At 46.9% G+C, this 21341-nt stretch overlaps 1 protein-coding gene across 2 annotated transcripts in view; it reads right to left on the reverse strand.

The window, feature by feature from the left end:
* The window catches only part of AHNAK (AHNAK nucleoprotein), a 99827-nt gene that overhangs the window by 10200 nt on the left and 68286 nt on the right, over positions 1-21341 (reverse strand). Inside the window, exon 6 of one of the 2 annotated variants that reach the window (XM_036859801.1) lies at positions 5796-6116. The exons of the other annotated variant lie outside the window; for it this stretch is intronic. Coding sequence (XP_036715696.1) covers positions 6109-6116 — 8 coding nt within the window. The 3' untranslated portion in view covers positions 5796-6108. Of the gene's footprint in view, positions 1-5795; positions 6117-21341 lie in introns of those variants that run through there. 2 annotated transcript variants of the gene reach the window in all.

Here is a 21341-nt window from a genome sequence, read left to right on the forward strand (position 1 = left end):
CAAAGAATGTGAGCTGTCAGCACACAGAAACAGACATTTAGTTTTAAAAGAGCAGAATGCAAGATGAACTGATCACAGCCGCAGAAAGAGCACGTATCTGTGTGACGCATGTTGCCAGAAAGCAGAAGGAGATTAGAGAAATGAAGGTATGTCACTGGGTTTCTTTTTTGTCTTTTTTTTTTTTTTTCCTGGCCTACGTTATAGCGCGAGTCTGCAAACTACTGTGAGCAGGCCACACTCAAGCCATGGCTTATTTTTGAACAGACCTCAAGCTAAGAATGATTTGTACGTTTGAAGAAGGAGGAGGAGGAGAAAAAGTGTGTCCAGCCCTGGATCATATAAATATATAATTATATAATCAGCCTTTTTCACTATGAATCTGCCAAACTCTAAAACACAAGGAGGCCAATGTTTGACTATAAGCTTCCTGCATTTGAGAAGTATTACGCACAAACTGTGTAAAGAAAAAAATGTAAAATGCATCTCAATAAAGCCAAAAAAAAGATTAAAAACAAGAAATGTATTTTTAGCACTATATTACTTTTAGCATTTTTTAGCATTCATACCTCTGAGGAACCCAGGGGAAAGACCACATTTTTTCATGATCACGTTGTCAATGAAACCGTGAATCTGGGTGAAATTGATCTTTGAAAAGTATATTACTCCCGCAATCTGCCGCCAAAGGGACATTTACTCTTCTTTTTTTTTTAAATAAATTTATTTATTTATTTTTATTTGTTTATTTTTGGCTGCACTGGGTCTCCGTTGCTGTGCGTGGGCTTTCTCTAGTTGTGGCGAGCAGGGGCTACTCTTCGTTGCGGTGCGCGGGCTTCTCATTGCGGTGTCTTCTCTTGTCGCGGAGCACGGGCTCTAGGCACGCGGGCTTCAGTAGTTGGGGCACGCAGGTTCAGTAGTTGTGGCTCACGGCCTCTAGAGTGCAGGCTCAGTAGTTGCGGCGCACGGGCTTAGTTGCTCCGCGGCATGTGGGATCTTCCGGGACCAGGGTTCGCACCCGTGTCCCCTGCATTGGCAGGCAGATTCTTAACCACTGCGCCACCAGGGGAGCCCGGAACGTTTACTCTTGAAGAAAGCTAAAGATATATGTATGCATATAGCTGATTCGCTTTGTTATACAGCAGAAACTAACACAACATTGTAAAGCAATTATACTCCAATAAAGATGTTTAAAAAAAAAAAAAGCTAAAGAGGAGTGGTCATTACCAAACATTGCCACCACGTTACAAAATCCAAAGACTTGCCCTTGCTATGTCAATGCCTAAATTGATGAATCAGTAGGAAAGCTGCAGTTTTACACCCCTCAACATGTGAGTGGATTGATGTTAGCCTGGCAGAAAAATCTATAAATGATTCACAAGGCAGGAAGAGGAAGTGAAACCAGCCCTTACCAACTTTATGAAGATGATGTGGATAAAATGATGTCTAGTTTATGGCTAATGCAAGCGTGCTGTTGGCGAATGCCAGGGTATTTGTGGGTAGTAATTCACCGTAGGGTGATTGCTGTTCAGAATGGCTTCAGACAAATGATAAAGAAAACCTTGATTGATGAGGAAGGGGCCACACAAACAATGCCTTCTGCAACGTGTAATTAGGGAACGTTCCTCCCAGGCACTTACGGAACACACCAGCGGGCACGTGGAAACAGTGTGAGCATGAATCATTAGGAGTTAGCCACCCAACGTATTTCTGTGAGCAAACTAAAATTATAAAGCTATAGTACGTGCAAATATAAATAAATCTGAAAATAGATTCAGCTTAGCATGCAAGGTTGCAAGCATCAGAATGGATAAACCAGGCGTTTGGAACTCAGATTTGTCCCCCATCAAGTGAATGGATTCCTAGTCTATGACAGTAGCCTAGATAACTCCTAAAATATCTGAAGTTATGTGCCTGCAGCACCCAAGTATCCTGTGTGACTGCGAGACATGTAGCTACAAAGAGTCCTTTAAAATTCCCTCTTATGGCCCTGGTGACATATGTAGCTACTCTTCCAGCTCTGGGACAGGATGGAGATGCTGGTCAGGGACTCCCTGGGAGAGATAAGATGAAGGCCAGGCCTCGGGGCACTGGGGCCAGAGGAAGGATCTCTTGACCTCTGACCCTATGCGTCCATCGGTCTCTGAGTCCGTCTCTTCTCAATTTACCTTGAATGTGTCCCCTTCTCCCTACTCTGATTCCAGTAGCATGTCTTTACCATCTGTGGCCTGGAGTATTGCAAACAGCCTCTAACCTAGTTTCCTATGGCTCCTATAACAAATCACCACAAACTTAATGGCTTTTTTTAAAAATTCACATTTATTATCTTACAGATCTGGAGGTCAGAAATTCAAAATGATTTCACTGAACTAAAAATCAAAGTGTTGGCAGGCTGTGCTCCTTCCGGAGGCTCTAAGGGAGGTCTGTTTCCTTGTTTTTTCAGTTTCTAGAGGCCACCTCCATTCTTGGCTCGTGGCCCCTTCTCTCACCTTCAAAGTCAGCAGTGCAGCCTCCTCTTCTGCCTCTGGCCTCCTCTTCTGCCTCCTTCTCCCATGCAGAAGGACCCTTGTGACTGCACTGGGCCCACCCCCGTAATCCAGGATGATCTCCTCATCTCAGCATCAGCTGATTAGCAACCTTAATTCCATCTGCAACCTTCATTTCCCTTTGCTAACAGGCTCCTACAGGATAAATTCCAGACTCTTTGCCTGGCCCAGGAGGCCCTCCTGAGAGCCTGGCCCTCCCCGGTGCTCTGGACTCAAATCCTGCTGCTTCCCCCACCTACGCTGCGGGTACAGCAGTGGACAAGGTTTGGAAATAAGATTGCCCTCCAGGAAATGCAAATCAAAACTACAATGAGGTATCACCTCCCACCAGTCAGAATGGCCATCATCAAAAAATCTACAAACAATAAATGCTGGAGAGGGTGTGGAGAAAAGGGAACCCTCTTGCACTGTTGGTGGGAATGTAAATTGATACAGTCACTATGGAGAACAGTATGGAGGTTCCTTAAAAAACTGAAAATAGAACTACCATACGACCCAGCAATCCCACTACTGGGCATATACCCTGAGAAAACCATAATTCAAAAAGAGTCATGTACCACAATGTCCATTGCAGCACTATTTACAATAGCCAGGACACGGAAGCAACCTAAGTGCCCATCAATAGATGAATGGATAAAGAAGATGTGGCACATATATACAATGGAATATTACTCAGCCATAAAAAGAAACAAAATTGAGTTATTTGTAGTGAGGTGGATGGACCTAGAGTCTGTCATACAGAGTGAAGTAAGTCAGAAAGAGAAAAACCAATACCATATGCTAACACATATATATGGAATCTAAAAAAAAAAAAGGGTCTGAAGAACCTAGGGGCAGGACAGGAATAAAGACGCAGACGTCGAGAATGGACTTGAGGACACAGGGAGGGTGAAGGGTAAGCTGGGACGAAGTGAGAGAGTGGCATGGACATATATACACTACCAAATGTAAAATAGATAGCTAGTGGGAAGCAGCTGCATAGCACAGGGAGATCAGCTCAGTGCTTTGTGACCACCTAGAGGGGTGGGATGGGGAGGGTGGGAGGGAGACGCAAGAGGGAGGAGATATGGGGATATATGTTTATGTATAGCTGATTCACTTTGTTATAAAGCAGAAAATAACACACCATTGTAAAGCAATTATACTCCAATAAAGATGTTTAAAAAAAAAAAAAAAAAAAGATTGCCCTCCAGGTTAGGCTGGTAAATTCACAGATGGTGGATGGGGTGAGCTATCTATGGGGATGAACCAAGAGATTGTCTCTAACTAGGAGAAAAGAATGCAGCCACACCCTACACTCCAGCAAGGTGATGCGGGAGTCATCTGGGGGGCAGGACCAGAATCTGGGTGTCGTGTAGGACGTGGAAATCTAACCTGATATCCTGTGCCAAAGAGGAGGGGATGGATAGCAGTGCGAGGGAGGCACAGAGGTCCTGAGCAGGGAGAAAAAGCAATGGAAGAACGCTTACTGGTTCTAAGTCTGTGCTCACTTCCCCACCTTCCTGACGCTCGTCCACAGGGGAGGATACGCCGTCTGGTCCACTAGCCTCTGATTGATTAATCCACCAACGTGCTTCTCGTTGAAGCTGTCAGTGTGGATGCTCAGTTAGCGTGCAGCCGCCTTCGGGACATGGAGCCCTTCTCATTGTGTCCCTCAGGCAGGTCCTGATGCCACAGAACCACAAGGCAGACCCGGGCAGTGCTGTCTAGGGACAACCAGGACCCACTTCTCATCTGTCTCCCGCCAACCCAGAGAAGGGAGAGCAAAGGGTCAATCTCCTGATGCCACCGGCTCAGAACAGACCATCTTCCTGGCGGGCAGACCTCCTTCCTCGGGTGACACTTCCCTGCATTACCATGAGGCACACACATTAATATTTAAACAGGCAACAAACCCATGCTGTTCCCACCTCCACAGACTATAATGTCTCCCCTTCCCAAAGTCACTTGAAGACCCAAGCTCCATCCTCCGTGCCCTATGCAATGTTTGGGACATAGCTAGACTTAAAAAAAAAAAAAATTCATTATTTATCTAAAATTCAAATTTAGGGACTTCCCTGTGGTCCAGCAGTTAAGACTCTGATCTCCCAAGCAGGGGGCCTGGGTTCGATCCCTGGTCAGGGAACTAGATTCCACATCCCACAACTAAAGATCCCACATGCCACAACTAAGACCCAGTGCAGTCAAATAAATATATATATTTTTTAAAACCTAAAAAAAAAATTCAAATTTAACCTGACATCTTGTATTATCATCTGCTAAATCTGGCAACCTTAAGATTCCTTCAAGACTCAGCTACTAGGCTCTTCCTCTAGTGGCTAAGTTAAGACCCATCTGGAAACTAAGACAGTAGATTAAGTACATTACAGTACTGGAGAGCCTTTTTATTCCATCTCTCTACTTCCCGGTGGGACCACATCAATAACCAAGTGGTCCCAGGGAGATAACCCTGACTCCCAAAGATCTGCCATCACTCTCTGGCCAACCCATTGGAGGAAGGCAAGCACTTCATGGGCAGGAAGTTCTAACCAAAGTCAACGCATTCCCAAAAGTTAGAAGCTCATTGTTTCCCATTGCTCCCTTCTTCATTCTTGTTTCTCATAAAAATGAGATCAGCTTATGAAACTGGATTCTTTGAAACCACAAATCCATCTGAAATGTATTCATTTCACGATCAATAAATTTCAAGACCTGATTATTTTGCAATTATATTGACGCTGAAAATGTTAAATATTAACCAGATAACCAAAAATTTATCTTTCGCTATCTAACACCATAGACAAGAATTTCAGACTGTACCCCAGTGACCGGAAACTTTGAAAAATCCTTTGCCTGGGAATTCCCTCGCTGTCCAGTGGTTAGACTGCAGGGGGTACAGGTTCCATCCCTGGTGGGGAAACTTAAGATCCCGCCTGCCGCGTGGCACGGCCAAAAAAAAAAAAGAAGAAGAAGAAAAGAAAAGAAAAATCCTTTGCCTAAAGAAGTGTATTGACTGACATGTTGAAAATAGCGGTTTTACTTCTGTTGACTAATAAAGAAGGAAGAGAAAGGAGGGAGAGAGGGAGGGGAGAAAGAAAGGAGAGGAAGGAGAGAAGAAGCTGATGTTCTCTCTGGCTCCCATCATCTGGGGGCAGAAGTCAAATACTGACTCTGAAAAACAGTGTCAGAAAGTCGCTGCCTGTAGCCAACGCTCCCAGTAATTTTAACAACGCCAGGGAAGGGAGTAGTGAAAACCACCAAGACTGACCCAGCACAGATGCTTGATAGATGTTTACTGAGTGAATAAGTGAAGGACCATCACCCGAGCCCCATCGTTGCCAAAGTCCACTCTGGTTACAAACCCGATTCCCTTAGAAGTGAAGAAATGCACCAAAAAGAACTGGTGCAGCAGCCCTTCGTCCAGAGCTGGCTGGGACTCTAAAAGCCACCTTGTGGAAGGTATTCCTTTAACTGCAGGTGTTTGTTTCCTTTGGCACAGTGATATGTAATTTCCCATTTTTAGAACAATGCTCCCAAGAACAGTCACAAAAACAACCTTCGGAGGGGGCGGATTTCTTCCTGGCCACGGCTACAGCTCTGTAAAACAACAATAACAAAGGGATTTTTATTCAAAACACTGCATCTCTCCATAAAATCGGGACGCCTTTCGTTAACTTTTCACAGGCTGAATAAAAAAGGTCCCCCCACCCCTTGGAAGAGCACCTCAACAGACTCTTACTTTGGGGAGGGGTCTATTTGGAAACGATTCAGCTGTGGGATCTGTTTGGGTCTTGACACACCTCCCTCTGTGGGTTCCCGTGTGGCAAGGGTGGAAAGGAAGCTTGTAGAAAGCCAGTGTCTGTCCTTCGGGTGTCCTGTGCAAGTCTGAGGCCAGAAGAGGACAGTGTGTTCTTGAGAATGTGCCAATAGCAGGCCGAAGGAGGTGAGGAACCAGGGCGGGATGAGATGCACGCCCTCTGGTCTTAGCCATTAAGGAATCCCTTTCATCATCATCTCCAAACTGACTTTCTCCCTGTTTCGTAAGCTCAGAAGAGTGGCTCCCATATTTGAGGAGTCCTTCACCCCCCTTCCCCATCTACCTGCACCTTCCTTCCATCCCACCACCTCCACCCTGAGGTGCACCCAACTCATCTCCACCTGGACCCGCACGTTTCTCTCCTCACTGGCCTCCTGAACGAGTCGATTTCACCTCCCATGTGGGTGTGCACGTCCGGGCTTCCTCGTACACCTCCCTACTCAAAAATGTTCCACGACTCCAGGTCCTATAGAAAATGTCCACATTTCTTGGTGGGACCTCACCTGGAGCCAACCTGATCTTCCACAAGTCCCAACATAAATCTTAGGTGCCAACCAAAATGGCAGGCTCACCATTCCCCAGCCCCCACCTCCTCTAGGTACCACCTCCTCCCCCTCCCCCAACTTAGAATGACCTTCCTGGTCCTCTCTCTGGGATGAAATCCTACCTACTTTTGAAGATCCACACAAATAATACCCTCTCACTGATACCGATACCGATACCGATCTACTTGAAAATGACCTCCCTCCCCTCTCCCTCACCGAAGCACTGAGATTCTGCCCCCTTCCTTCTGCATCTCCACTTTCTGCAGAAATCATAAGCATAACTTTTTTTTTTTTTTCAAACATGTGTTGAACGTTTAGAGGAGCAAAGTGCTAAGTGTTTTTAAGAGTGTCGGGGGACTTCCCTGGTGGCCCAGTGGTTAAGACTCCGACCTTCCAATGCAGGGAGTACAGATTTGATCCCTGGTTGGGGAACTAAGATTCCACATGCTGGCGCGGCACAGCCTACAAATTTTAAATAATAATAATAATAAGAAGAAGAGGGTTGGAAGGAATCGGGCATCAATAAAGGGAAAGCGCTGACATTTCTACACCACCCTTTTCTGAGCACTTGCTATGGGGCTGCCACTGAGCTGAGCACTTCTGACGTAGGACCTCATTTTACCCTCACAATGAGACTGTAAGGTAAGTACCACTGTCCCCTTTGTACAGACAAGGAAACAAGGGCTTTGAGAAATTAACTTCCTGAGAGCCTCACTGTATAAGGGGAGCAGAGTTGGCGTTCAAGCTTGACTCACAACATTGACCGCTATAGCCAATACTCAATGCCTCATTCTCAGAGAATTTACAACACAGAACGATTAAAATGAACGGGTTGGGTAGGAAACCATGAGTTCTTCTTCCGATTGGAACAAATTCATGGAAAGGATGCATAAAGGGGATTTTTCTTTTTTTTTTTTAAAGAAGGTAGAGGGATTTGTGTTCCTGGAATATCAGGATACACGATGAAGTTCTCTTTAAAATATGGTATCTAAGGCTTCTGTGTTTGGGAGGAGTAACAGGTGAAACAGAGAGCTTTGATGGTGAACCAAGAATCACTCTGAGATCTCAAGCCGAGTGGCAAGAGCTTGGATTGTGGAGCTCAAGTCCTGGCCCCTGCACCTACTAGCTGTGAGTCTCAAACAAGCTAGTGAACCTCTCTAAGCCTCAGTTTCCTCACGTGTAAAATGAGAATAATACCTGGCCGACAGGTGAGTTTGGGTGGATGAAGTGAAATAATCTGTATAAAGCACCTGGCACATATAAGGTATTCAATAAATTATTATTGTTGTTATTACTTCACTTGGACATAAGAATCTGCATCTTTTCATTTTTTTTTAATCAAAGCATAATATATATACAGTAAAGTACATAAAACTCACTCATCTTAAATGGACAGCTTGATAATCATTTACATTTATATGCATGTATATACCCACCACCCCAGTCCAGATATAGACTATTTCTGCACCCCAAAAAGTTCCCCCTTCCACCATCTCAATCCATATGCCCACCAGATACGACCCTGATTTGACTCATATTTTTGCTTTGCCTCTTCTTGAACTTCACATGAATGGACTCAGGCAATGTATATTCTGTCATGGTTGTGTGTGTAGCACTCCATTGTATGAATATACCACAATCTATGTCCCATCTTCTGTTGATGGGATTTGGAGACAACTCCTTTGAACATTCTTTTTTTTTTTTTTAATCTTTTGTCCGCACCACGTGACATGCAGGATCTTAATTCCCTGACTAGGGATCGAACCTGTACTCCCTGCAGCGGAAGCACGAAGTCCTAACCACTGGACTGCCAGGGAATTTCTCCTTTGAACGCTCTGTACATATCTTTTTGTCAGCTCAGGCACTGGGTATGTGTACCTGTGAGTGGAATTACTGGCTTCTAGAGTGGGAAAGCTTTAGCTTTACTAGAATCTGCTAAACAATCTTCCTAAGCGGCCGTGCCATTTCTACACCCTGCACGGCAATGCATGAGGGTTCCAGTGGCTCCTTATCTTCAGTGACGCCTGGTGCTCGCTCTTATTTTTGCCATTCTGGTGGCTGTGTAGTGGTAGCTTCCTGTGGTTTTAATTTGCATTTTCCTGATGAGTAATGATGTTGAGCACCTTTTCATAGTTTATTTGACCATCTGGATATGCTCTTTTGTGAGTGTCTGTAAGGTTTTTGCCCAGTTTTTATTGGGTCATTCGCCTTTTTCTTACTGATTTATAGTGGCTCTTCATTTACTCTGGAAATGAATACTTTGCCAGTTATATGTATTGCAGACATCTTCTTCTGAGACTGAGACTCGCCTTTTCACGTTTTTAATGGTGCCTTTTAAAATGTATTTTTTATCGAAGTATAGTTGATTTACAATGCTGTGTTAGTTTCAGGTGTACAGCAAAGTGATTCAGACACACACACACACATATACACACATATACACACATATATATTCTCTTTCAGACTCTTTTCCATTATACGTTATTACAAGATATTGAATATAGTTCCCTGTGCTATATAGTAGAGCTTTATTGTTTATCTATTTTATACATAGTAGTGTTTATCTGTCAATCCCAAACTCCTAATTTATCCCTCCCCTCCCTTTCCCCTTTGGTAACCACAAGTTTGTTCTCCATGTCTGTGAGTCTATTTCCATTTTGTAAATAAGTTCATTTGTATCATTTTTTTAGATTCCACATATAAGCAATATCATATGATATTTACCTTTCTCTGTCTGACTTACTTCATTTAGTAAGATAATCTCCAGGTCCATCCATGTAATGCAAATGGCATTATTTCATTCTTCTTTTATGGCTGAGTAACATTCTGTTGTAAATATATGCATATATACCCACATCTTCTTTATCCATTCATCTGTTGATGGACACTTAGGTTGCTTCCATGTCTTGGCTGTTGTGAATAGTGCTGCTGTGAACACTGGGGTGCATGTATCTTTTTGAATTAGAGTTTTCGTCTTTTCATGTTTTTAATGGTACCTTTTGATGAAGAGAGCCTTCTAATTTTGATAAAGTCCAATGAATCCATTTTTCTTCTATGGTTAGAAGTGCTTTTGGTGTTCTCTTCTAGAAATGTTTGCCTACCCCCGCGGTCATGAATACACTCTATGCTGATTTCTTTGCATCGTGTGTTCGTGGTGTCTTCCTCTCGAGTTGGAGAGAACTGAGTGGTTGTTAATTCAATAAGGAGCAAAGGTCTCACAGAAAAAGCGAAGCATGACCGACTCACACGATAATGCTCACATGGTAGTGACTGCCTAAGTCTTTGGACCATCCAGCCTGTTACCTTAAAGCCACTCGGTGGTATTACCAGGCACCATTGCTGACTGGCTGCACTGCTGAAATTCCATAGGAGGGGCTGCAGAGGAGCGGCACCTTCCAGAGTGACCAAGGAAGGGGGATGGCAGTCCCTCCAGCGCTGGTTTATACTCTCAGGCCAGCAGCTCGCTTTCACAACCCACACCGTGATCGCCTTACAAACACCTCCTTCTCCACCCTAGCGATGTTTTCTCTCCCCATTTATAAACCTTTTTCCCATGCATTTCCTTTGCTCCCTGAATTTTCCCTTTCATTATCATTTGTCTAATCACTTATCATCTGGGGGGCACTTGTTATACATTTGCCTTTTAAATCATTTCTTCCCTTCTGTCTCTCCTTCCCTAAAAAGCAGGGTTTCTCAGCCTCAGTACTACTGACACTTTGGACCGGATACTTCTGTGTCGTGGGGGCCGGTGCCTACACTGTAGGATGCACGGCTCTCCCTGTTTCTCTCTTTTCCTTCCTACCTTTCTTCTCAGTGTCAATCAAGACGCCCGCGGGAAAAGTGAGGGGGTGGCTGAGAGGTGAATCATAGCTTTCTCAAGCTCAAAGGGGCCTCAGATACGATCTAGTGCAACCTCCACTTTTACAGATGAGGAAACGGATTCGAGAGGGGGAGGGAGAGGATGCATCGGAGACGAATATGTGGTGGGCTGGAGGAGGGGAGGACAAGTGCCAGGCCAAACAGGAAAGTAAAATTCCAGGGCCTGAAGCAGTATTTCCAGTCCCACCGGGGAACCTGGGATTGCTTCCCACAGCTCCTTTCTCTCTCCAAGCCGTGAGTCCCATTCCAGAAACAACACGGGGCTGCTCAGATGGAGGTGCAGACCCAGATCGAACATGAGAGCCCTTCCCTGGGAGCCCATGCCAGAGCCTCCAGTGGACGTAGATGACCCCCAGTTCCAACGGGGATGTTTCATGATGACTAATGCCATGACTGCATCCTAACTTAATCCTATAATCATGAAGGAAATGATGGTCAGGCCACCCAGCCACACCTGTCCCAGTGGAGAAGTTACAGAGCAAGAAACCATGAGAGGGGAGGAAACCCCAAGACCATGTCAGTCCTGGCCCTGTCTCCAAGAAGACAGGCGATGGGCTGCCCAGGGCAGCCGAGAGCCCTCAGCCAGAATCTCCCAAGTCATGGTGGGCGTTAACACTTGTTGAGCCCTTACTATGCACTGGACGCTGTTCTAAATACCTTGTAAATACATGAATTCAGTCCATCCTCCCCCGGAGACACTGTCATTCTCCCATGTTGGAGATGCGGATATGGGGCCTGGGGAAACCTTGGTCAAGCAGCAGGACGCTCTCCTGGAGCATCTTTATGGGGTCACAGGTCAACACAAATCACCCTACTCCTTACTTGTAGCTAATGTCAACCTCACCCCCATCAGACACGCGTGGACCCCCTGGTGTGTAAAAGCCTACACCAAGATATATATACACACAGTGGAATACTACTCAGCCATAAAGAAAAGAATGAAATAATGCCATTTGAAGCAAAATGGATGGACCTAGACATTATCATACTAAGTGAAGTAAGTCAGACAGAGAATGACAAATATATGATATCTCTTACATGTGGAATCTAAAATATGACACAAATGAACTTATTTACAAAACAGAAACAGACTCACAGACATGGAGAACAAACTTATGGTTACCAAAGGGGGGAGAGGGAGAGGGATAAATTAAGAGTATGGGATTAACAGGTACAAAACAGATATAAAATAGATAAACAACAAGGCCCTACTGTACAGCACAGAAAACTATATTCAATATCCTGTAATAAACCATAATGGAAAAGAATCTGAAAAAGAATATATATATAGATATATATCTGACAAAGAATCTGAAAAAGAATATATATATATATATATGACTGAATCACTTTGCTGTACACCAGAAACTAACAGAATACTGTAAATCAACTATATTTCAATTAAAAAATTGTTAAATAAAAATAAATTTCAAAAAGAAAGCCTACACCAAGAACTTACACAAAGCTCTGGGTGGCAGTCAAAATTTTAGTGGTACACGATCAATATTTTTACTTTAACAGTTATGAACTTGTTTCAGTGCTTATTAGAAAAATTCTGGGTTTCATTTATGGTAATTACATAAAGATTTTTTTTTCTAATTAAATGTAAGGTTTTTTTTTTTAAAAAAGTAAGGTTTTTAAAATAAACCTACTTAAAGACAGTTATTAAACAAATAGTATACGATGGCATGTGGATGTGGCAGAAATTGTGATGATGGCACTGGAGTGACTTAAGCTTGGGCAACCCTGCTCTGGTCTTGTCTCATCCTGAAGACAGCTGACCCCTGCCCTAGTCCCTGCAGGGCTGTGTCGCCTCCTCCCTCCTCTTATTCTGACCTGCCATCCTCAGAGCCTCTTTCTCAATAGACTTGAAGATCATAATCCAATAGCCCTCCGGCTGTCTCTGCCCCTTTCCACATGTGGGTCAGTCACTTTTGGATTCTCTCTGCTTCCTGGTGATGAAAGAGTAATCCAGCAAGGCCGCTAAATGTACTAAAATCCACAAATAAGAGGCCAAGTGTGATGACAGAGAGGAATGAGGAAACCCCACCCCATTCTTTGGACACAGTCCTGGGCCTTCTACCCCCAGCTGGCCTTATGAGGCACCAGCTGGGGAAACGCCAGCCCCGGGGTCCTCCGCAGAGGGTCCCTCCCTGGCTCTGGTCTGTGAGCTGGACGATGTGCTCGAGGACCCTGCACTCTCCACCTCCTGCTGGGGACACAGTGGCAGGGAGCAACCTCGTGGCTCCAAAATCAAGAGCCCACGGGGAGTCCCATGTGTTCGACAGCCCCCTCTGCTCACCCAGCCTCTGACGGTACTGCCTTCCTGGTGGCACAGGAAGGACTGCTCTTCCTCAGCAAATAGAGAAAGTTTTAAAAGAATACTCGTAAATGAGATTGGGAGGACTCACTCAAAGCCCCAGGGATATAGTGATAAATAATAGGCTGGGATTCGAACCAGCCACCAAAACCCAGTGTCACCAGAGATTCTCAGAAGACGGGAATCAAACGCCACCTGCCTGCAAGTGCCCAGCTGGCTGTTGCATCCTTCTGGGCGCTGCCTCCCCCAGAGCTTGGCGGGTACCTGGCCAAGGAAGCCTGAGCCTCTTGGGCCATTGTTCTCCCTCAGAAGAGGATCTCAAAAGCAGAAGGAAATCAGAAACAACCACACAATGAATACCAGATTCTCCTTTCTCCCTGCCTCGGCTGCCAGGAGGTTAAGCAGGGCCGGCTGACAGCGCACCCCACCCAGCAGCTGCTTGCCCTCCAGGACGTCCTCGCCACGGGAAAGGCTGTTCCCCCAGGCCTCACTCTTCTCTACTGATGTCCACAGTGTCCAATTTTCCTTCTCCAGCTAGATGCTGGTTCCTCGAGGGCATAGACGCATCTGGGGCTTCCTTCCCACAAGTCACAACAGGGACAAGTTACAGGCACTCTGTGTTGGTTGATGAGTAACTGATTGCCTCTGGGCACCCTCCTAAACACTTCACAGGTATAAACTCATTGACTCTCCACAGCCATCCCATAATGGAGAAACTATCGTTAGTCCCATTTTACAGATGACGAAGTGGGGTCCAGGCGACCCAGCCAATGGGCAGGACTGATCCAATGACGGCAGCTTTAATGGGATCAAATGATCCTGCTCCCCACTTCTTACCCACATCAGCCTCCCCCAGCGACTCCGTGAATGTGTGTGGAGCCCGAAGTCCTACCCCACGGGCTGGATAGAGAGGGTGACCACATGGCAGACATGTCCCCTTCAGAACCCACACCCCGAGGCAGCACGTGATGGGGATGGACGGGAAGGAGATTTTGAAGAGGAGACACACAGAACTAGTGTCAGTCTTACCAACTCAGCATCTGAACATTCCTGCTAAGAACTTTTTCTTAAAAACGCATTTTTCTTTTTCTGTTGGGGCTATTAGTCATTTCAACATAATATTGTGTTCTATGCCTCCTACGTAAGCAGACACGAGCTTCCAATGTTGTGGAATATTGAGCTCATGCATCTAGTCAAACTGCTGTTTGCTTTTTGCTGCAGCCATAGCTACGGTCTGAGTAAACAGAGGAGAGGGTTTGGCTCCCAGTTCTACGAGCTGGGCGCTGTGCCATCATCCCGCAAAACAAAAGGGGAAAGATGCCGGCAGTGACAGGCCAGGGCTAATGGGGAAGAAAACTGCCATCCTATTCCAGGGGCTACTGAGCAGGGTCAAAACTCCCCATAGAGGGGTGGTGACGGGGCAAGAAGGCATTCCCTTAATCCCTGTGAGAAGCCAGCACGTTTTATAACTGTGGGCAGCGGAGGGAGGAGACAAGCACCATAACCCACCCCCTGCAGATGAGGTCAGGCTTGGAAGATGCCAGCGAACCCCAGCTTGTAAGTGGTGGACCTTGACCTGGATCCCAAGTCCTCTCTGTACAGCCCAGGACTCTCCCTTTCCACCCTGCTGCCCGTCGGCTACAGGATCTGACAGCTCCATGCTGTGTGTGAAGTGACCTCCACCCTCTGGATTGCATCATGTAATAGCCATGCCCCTGACCATGTCCTGGGTGGCTGCGTCCATCTGAACAAGAAAACTCAAGGATAGGCTTTGTCCTTGGACTTTCCAGTGTACGACCACATGAACGTGATCTGTCTCTTTAGAGTCTATTATATCAGATGTTAAAATGATGGGTTGATGGAAAGATCAAGATCATGAATTCAATCTCTAAGTGAGCCCATTGTCACATCAAGGAAAATAAGGAATCTTTGTCCCTCCTGGGGGTCTTCACCGTCCTGCCCTCCTTCCCCCCAGTCTCAGAAGGCATCTGAGTCTCTTCAGAAAAGCCTCCCCGCTTGTTCCAGTAACAGCCACCAACTCTTGTGCACTGATCCCATTCCCATGCTTCTTTCAGAGCACAGGAATCAACTATCCCATCTTGCTTCAAAATCCCTACCCTCTCTCTCCTGCTGGCTTCTTTTGCTCCGCCTATAAACATCTTTATGTCTGTCCTGGATGAAAAGTCAGACCTCCTGTGTCTGCCTCCTGTGCCCAGAGACCGTCCCATCTCTCCTTTTAGCTTTAACTCCAAACTTCCTGGTAGCCCACTTTCATCTCCTGAACTTCTCCCAGGGATTCCTAAGCCCCTGCCGGGTGCAGCACGGCCCGGCCAATCGATGGAAACTGCCTCTCAAGGGCCACAAATAGTCTACAAGCATTGAATCCAGCGGCCACTTCTCAACACCCATCCCATTTGACCTCCCTGCAGCAGTGAACCCAACGGAAAAGACTCTTTCTTGTGAGATGTACTTGGGGCCAGCACTGCTTGTTGCTTACTCAAAGCCATTTCCCTTCTCTTTAGCTGGCAGAATCCCAACTTAGTTCAAGGACAGGAAAGAGATTCTTTTATTTCAGCAAGATGGGCACAGCTACTGGTCCAAGGGCAGCATGGTTCCTTTCTGACCAGTGGGATATAGGGGGAGATCAGTGGGGGTCTTCTGGGGACAACCCCTCTACCACCACCCACCCCCACCAACAAGAGGGAACCGTGAGGACAATGTCTGCCCAGGCTGCTCCCTTTTCTGTCTTTGAACTCAGTCATGTGAGGATGTGATGCCTGAAGCTGAGGGAAAGTCAAAAGGACCTCAGTGACACTGACCAGAGATTTGCTACCGACCATCTCAACCACGAGAAAAATAACCCCTCTTACTCACAGACAAAGAAAACAAACTTATGGTTACCAAAGGGGAAAGGGGGTGGGGGGAGGGATAAATTGGGAGGTTGGGATTAACATATACACACTACTATGTATAAAATAGATAACCAACGAGGACCTACTGTATAGCACAGGGAACTACACTCAATATTATGCAATAACTTATAAGGGAAAAGACTCTGAAAAAGAATGTATATATTCTGAATTGCTGTGCTGTATACCTGAAACTTACACGATATTGTAAATCAACTATACTTTAATTTTTAAATTTTTAAAAATAATCCCTCTTGTCTACATCACCACTGGACACTTTTGCTGTTACCTGCAGCCAAAAGTATACCCTACCAATGTGGCATTCCTCTCTTTTTACTGACACTACCTTCCTATCCCTTGGTCTCAAGTCCCCTTGACAGCCCCTCTGCCACCCCTTGACTATCAGCGTTCTCCTGGCCCCCTGTGCTCCTTAAGTGCATAGCCCCATCAGCCACCTGTTCTTCGATTCAACAAATACATGTTGGCACCTTCTATGTGCCAGGTTGCCCTATAGGCTTGACACTCCAGTGGGGGAGACAAACAATAAACAAGATGAACAAATGAAAATGTCAAGTTGTGAACAGTGAGGGCTCTGAGCAAAATGATTGGCTAAAGGGGATGATGAGAAGGATGTGGGGCCTCTTTAGGTCTTGGGCAGTGAGCTGAGAGGGAACATTTAGGCTGAAGTTTGAAGGACGAGAAGAAGCTGGCCATGCAAAGATGAGGCAGAGCATTCCAGACAGTGGGAACAATGATGGACCCAAAGAAGGAAAGACTTGGCGCGTCATGGGGACCCCAAGGAAGCCAGTGAGGCCAAAGAAGAGTGATGGGAGGAGGGAAGTCAGATGAAGCCGAGATCCAGGATAGAAAAGTGTAAGCCATGGGATGGTGGTGATTGTCATGCTAAGTGCAGTTGGAAATCACTGGATAAGAGGATTAACAATCAAATTTGCGTTCCTAAAACAAATGGCTGGAATTTGGAGCCAGAGTGGAAGCAGGTGCCCAGTGTGGACTCACAGTCTCCCAGGTGAGAGATGGTGGTGGCTTGGCCTTGGATGGTGGCAGTAGAGATGGAGAGAGATGGTGTGTCTCCTTTGTGATGTAGTCCCAAGATGCACATGATGGGACTTGCTGGTGAGTGGGATACAAGGGATGAGGAAGAGGGAGGCACGGAGGGTGACACTCATATGTTCTACCTTGGACACAAGGGAGAGGAGCACAATTTACTGAGATAGAGAAAAGAATTTGGGAGTGAGGGAGGCAAGCCATTTTTGGAGTTTCATTTTGGAAATGCTGAGTTTGAAATGCCTCCAGAGACATCCAAGTGAAGGGGGCAAGGCTGGAGCTCAAGGAGTTGAGAATTTGGAGATTAGCAGCCTAGAAACGGTCTTTAAAGTCACAGGAATTGATGAGATCCATTGAGTGAAGCATAGAAAGAATAGAATAGGGCTTTTCAAGTTAGAAGTATCATTTATTTTTCACTTCTTCTCTTCTCTTCATGTGTTAGAATGCCACATCCTATCAGTTCTAAATTCAGAACACTTCTCAAAGCTGTCCTCTCTCCCTTGCCATGGCTGGTGCCCTTCCAGCCTTCACCGTGCCTCCCCTGGAGATTTTCAACCAACACCTGGCCTTTGGTCCCTCCAGTTCACCCTTCACTCTGCCACCTGTGGGGTCTGCCTCTGCTCAGCTGGAGCAAAACTGAAACCAGAGCGTCCAGGAGGGGACTGCAGAGAAGCAGTCATGGAACGACACCAGGTTGGAATGGGGTCACCTAGACCTGAGCTGGAGAGGCACCAGCAACAGAGAGAGAACCAGGTGCCCAGGTCAGTAACCACAGCAACCGGGGAGGGCGCGGCAGATGCTGGTCATACATCCTATTAAGCATCCACCTCTGGCCGGGGTTGGCTTCACTGGCACAGTTCACCCGCACCAGCCAATACCCAGCATGCCAGGGGGCCCTCTCTAAAGCAGACAATAGCAACAGTAACAAAAATAGCAATGGCTAATGTTTATTGAGCACTTACAACGTGCCAGGCACTGTGCCAAATGCTTCACGTATGCTCCCTCATTTAATAATAAGACAACCCTATCTACAAGGCAAGGGGAAAACTGAGGCTAAGGAAGAGCAGCTTGTAGCGGGTGGGGGGGCTGGAACTGGATGCAGGCAGCCCCCCTCTGGAGCCAGAGGTCCTACCCACGATGCTGCACAGCCTGTTCCTTTGCACTGTCTGCAGAAGGGGCTAGTGGATTGGGGGTCTGTTAGATTCCTGTAGTTTCTTCCTAGCTGCTATTATTTGGGGGGTGGGGAGGGTGGGAAGGAACTGGCAGAACAGCCTCCCAGCGACTCCCTCATTAGAGCCACCACAGTCCCTGCCGTGTTTTTATCTTGGAGACCCAGCTAGTCAATAGCAGAGCCAGGATTTGAACCCAGGACTTGAACTTGGCACTGCACCACTGTCTTCCAAGAAGGTCACAGTCTGGTGTCCACAGGAGGGGAGAGAGCCCCCAGGGGGGTTTCAGCTCACCCAGAGGAGTGGAGACTGGAGGAGGAGACCGGAAGCAGGAGGTGGAGTTTGAATTGTAGGCCCGGATGTAGGGGCTCTGCTCCCGGAACACATCTCAGCGAGAGGACTGCGTCTAAACGCACTGCCATGTGCACAGTCAGAAGCTCTAAGTTAGGGCTTCCCTGGTGGTGCAGTGCTTAAGAATCCACCTGCCAATGCAGGGGACACGGGTTCGAGCCCTGGTCCGGGAAGATCCCACATGCCGCGGAGCAACTAAGCCCGTGTGCCACAACTACTGAGCCTGCGCTCTAGAGCCCGCATGCCACAACTACTGAGCCCATGTGCCACAACTACTGAAGCCCGCGCGCCCAGAGCCTGTGCTCCACAACAAGAGAAGCCACCGCAGTGAGAAGCCCGTGTACCGCAATGAAGAGTAGCCCCAGCTCGACGCAACTAAAGAAAGCCCACGCTCAGCAATGAAGATCCAACGCAGCCAAAAATAAATAAATAAATTTATAAAAAAAGAAAAGAAGCTCTAAGTTAACTCTGAGGCCACCAAAGGATTTGGAAAGAATACCGTCTTCCACCACCAACCAGCACCTTCAGAATGACCATGGACAGAGAGACTCTGGAAAACCAAACCATTGAAATAACAACGCAAGGTGTGAATAAGAAGACATCAGGAACTATACGCAATATTTAGTAATAAACTATAAGGGAAAAGAATCTGAAAAAAGAATATATATATATATCTGAGTCACTTTGCTGTACACCTGAAACTAACACAACATTGTAAATTAACTGTACTTCAATTAGAAAAAGAAAAAGAAGGACATCTCTGCCACTTTAGCCTTTGGCATCAGGGATGAGGGAGCATCCCCGAACCCAGAGAATAAGTGAGCCCCTTACGGCCACCCGACCTCCAGGTCCTGCTCCATCATCCCTATCACTAAGGACCCTTGAGAACACCAGAGCATCACTTCACCTTAGCATAAGGCTTAGCTTGTAAGCGACAGCAGTGACAGCTGCCCACCAAGAATAAGGACAGGGCTACTTCCTCACCACCCGGGGCCAGAACGTCAGAGCTGCAAGGGGCTTTAGTGATGGTCCCCCGCAGTCCCCTCACCAGAGGGGTCACCCGGTGCAGGGGTGTTTTGAGACAGGAGAGTCTGATGTGAGCCTCAGGCAATGGCCATTTCTTGCAACTAACTCACCCTCTGTGCAGGTCCCCTGCCAAAAAATGCCACGTCAGCCCTCATAATGAACAAAGCCAAGCTTTGTAAGCACTGAATGACTTTGGAGGGTGGGAGGAGGGGAAAAAATTGGCCAGTACTCATGTTACTCACTTGACAGCTCTGATTTCATTCCCCTGCATATCAGAGGGAGTTCTGGCTCTACCTGGCTCCTGCCTGTGTCAGAAGAGCAGGAGCTGGCTCTGTCTCCTCCATTTCCCCAAGCCTAGCAGGTGTGGTACCTGAACCACCTGCCCCAGACCCACCTGGGGGCCTGATAACATCAAATTCCTGGCCCCCACTTCAGATCTACTGACTCAGACCCTCCAGGATGGGGCCCCAGGAATCTGTATGTATCCAGAACCCCAGCTGATTCTGAGATTCACTGCCCTGCTGGCTCCTTTATTTAACCGTGGCCCGTCCCACTGAGGAAATCAGCCAGGCCCTGATGGGGACCACAGGGAGGGGAACCAACCATCCTGGTGTGGACTGAGGGGTTTCCTGGGACATGGGACTTCCAGGGCTAAAGCCAGGACAGTCCAGGGCAAGCCGGGATGGTTGGTTATCCTAGCCCCTTCAAAACCCCACTCGGGGACAAAGAGCAGGGGTTCCCAAGCTCACAGGTGAGAGATTATCTCCCAATCACTCGTACTTGGGATTGGAATGGCGTTGGGATGCACTCAGAGCCGAATGTGCGCGTGGGTGATTATGCTGAGATTTCACAACACTTCAAAGGAAAAAAGGAAGTCAGACCATGAGGAACTGACTCAGGGGCTCTAGAAAAGGGTCCATCTTCCCCAGACTGTCCCCTCCCCAAAATCTACCATCGCCACCGTGTGCTGAAAGCAGCAAACACCTACGCTGAGCTGACTCTTCCCTTAGGATCAGAGGGGTCACCCTGGGCAGGAGGAGGTCGTGAGAATCATGGGGTTCAGATGAGAACCAGAACGTCTCCTGGAGATCAGACAGCCCTGGTCCCCCATTTCTCAGATGAGAAAACTAAGGTCCAGTGGACCACATGATTGGCAGGGTCACACAGCTAACAGCCCAAAGGAGACCTCAGTCTTCCTGTTCTCCACACTGCTCCACAAGCCCTTCTGCTGGGCAACAAAATGACCCGTGCAGGAAGGGAAACTAGAGATATTAATTGAGGAGGAGGCTGGACGCAGAGACTGATCAGAGCAAAAGAGTGTGTGAGGGATCATGGTGTTCTAACCCACGTTACAGATGAGGAGACTGAGGCACACAGAGGTCCAAGGTAGTTCCCACGGTTACATACAGGAAACCTGTCTTGCAGGTCACTTAAGGCCTGTCCACAGTGGCTATAGAAGTGGATTCTGCCAGCACATCTTAAGATTTGCTGTATCTGAAATGAGGGACTCTCGTGACAGTGTCCAGCAGAAATGTGGGCTGGACCACAAGGAGCTGGAGCTGGACACTTGGATCCAGAGAGCCTGTCCCGAAGCCTTCAGCCTGGGAGAGCTTTCCCAGAAAGAGTGCCTACCCAGGCCAAGTGGGGCTTACCTCGGAGAGGACATCGGGGGTGATGTCCACTTTTCCCTTTCAACAGTTTTGAGTTGTCTGAAATAATTGGTAAAAGCTTGGCTTTTTTG

The sequence above is a fragment of the Balaenoptera musculus genome, chromosome 8 (assembly GCF_009873245.2).
Source record: "Balaenoptera musculus isolate JJ_BM4_2016_0621 chromosome 8, mBalMus1.pri.v3, whole genome shotgun sequence".
NCBI lineage: Eukaryota > Metazoa > Chordata > Mammalia > Artiodactyla > Balaenopteridae > Balaenoptera > Balaenoptera musculus.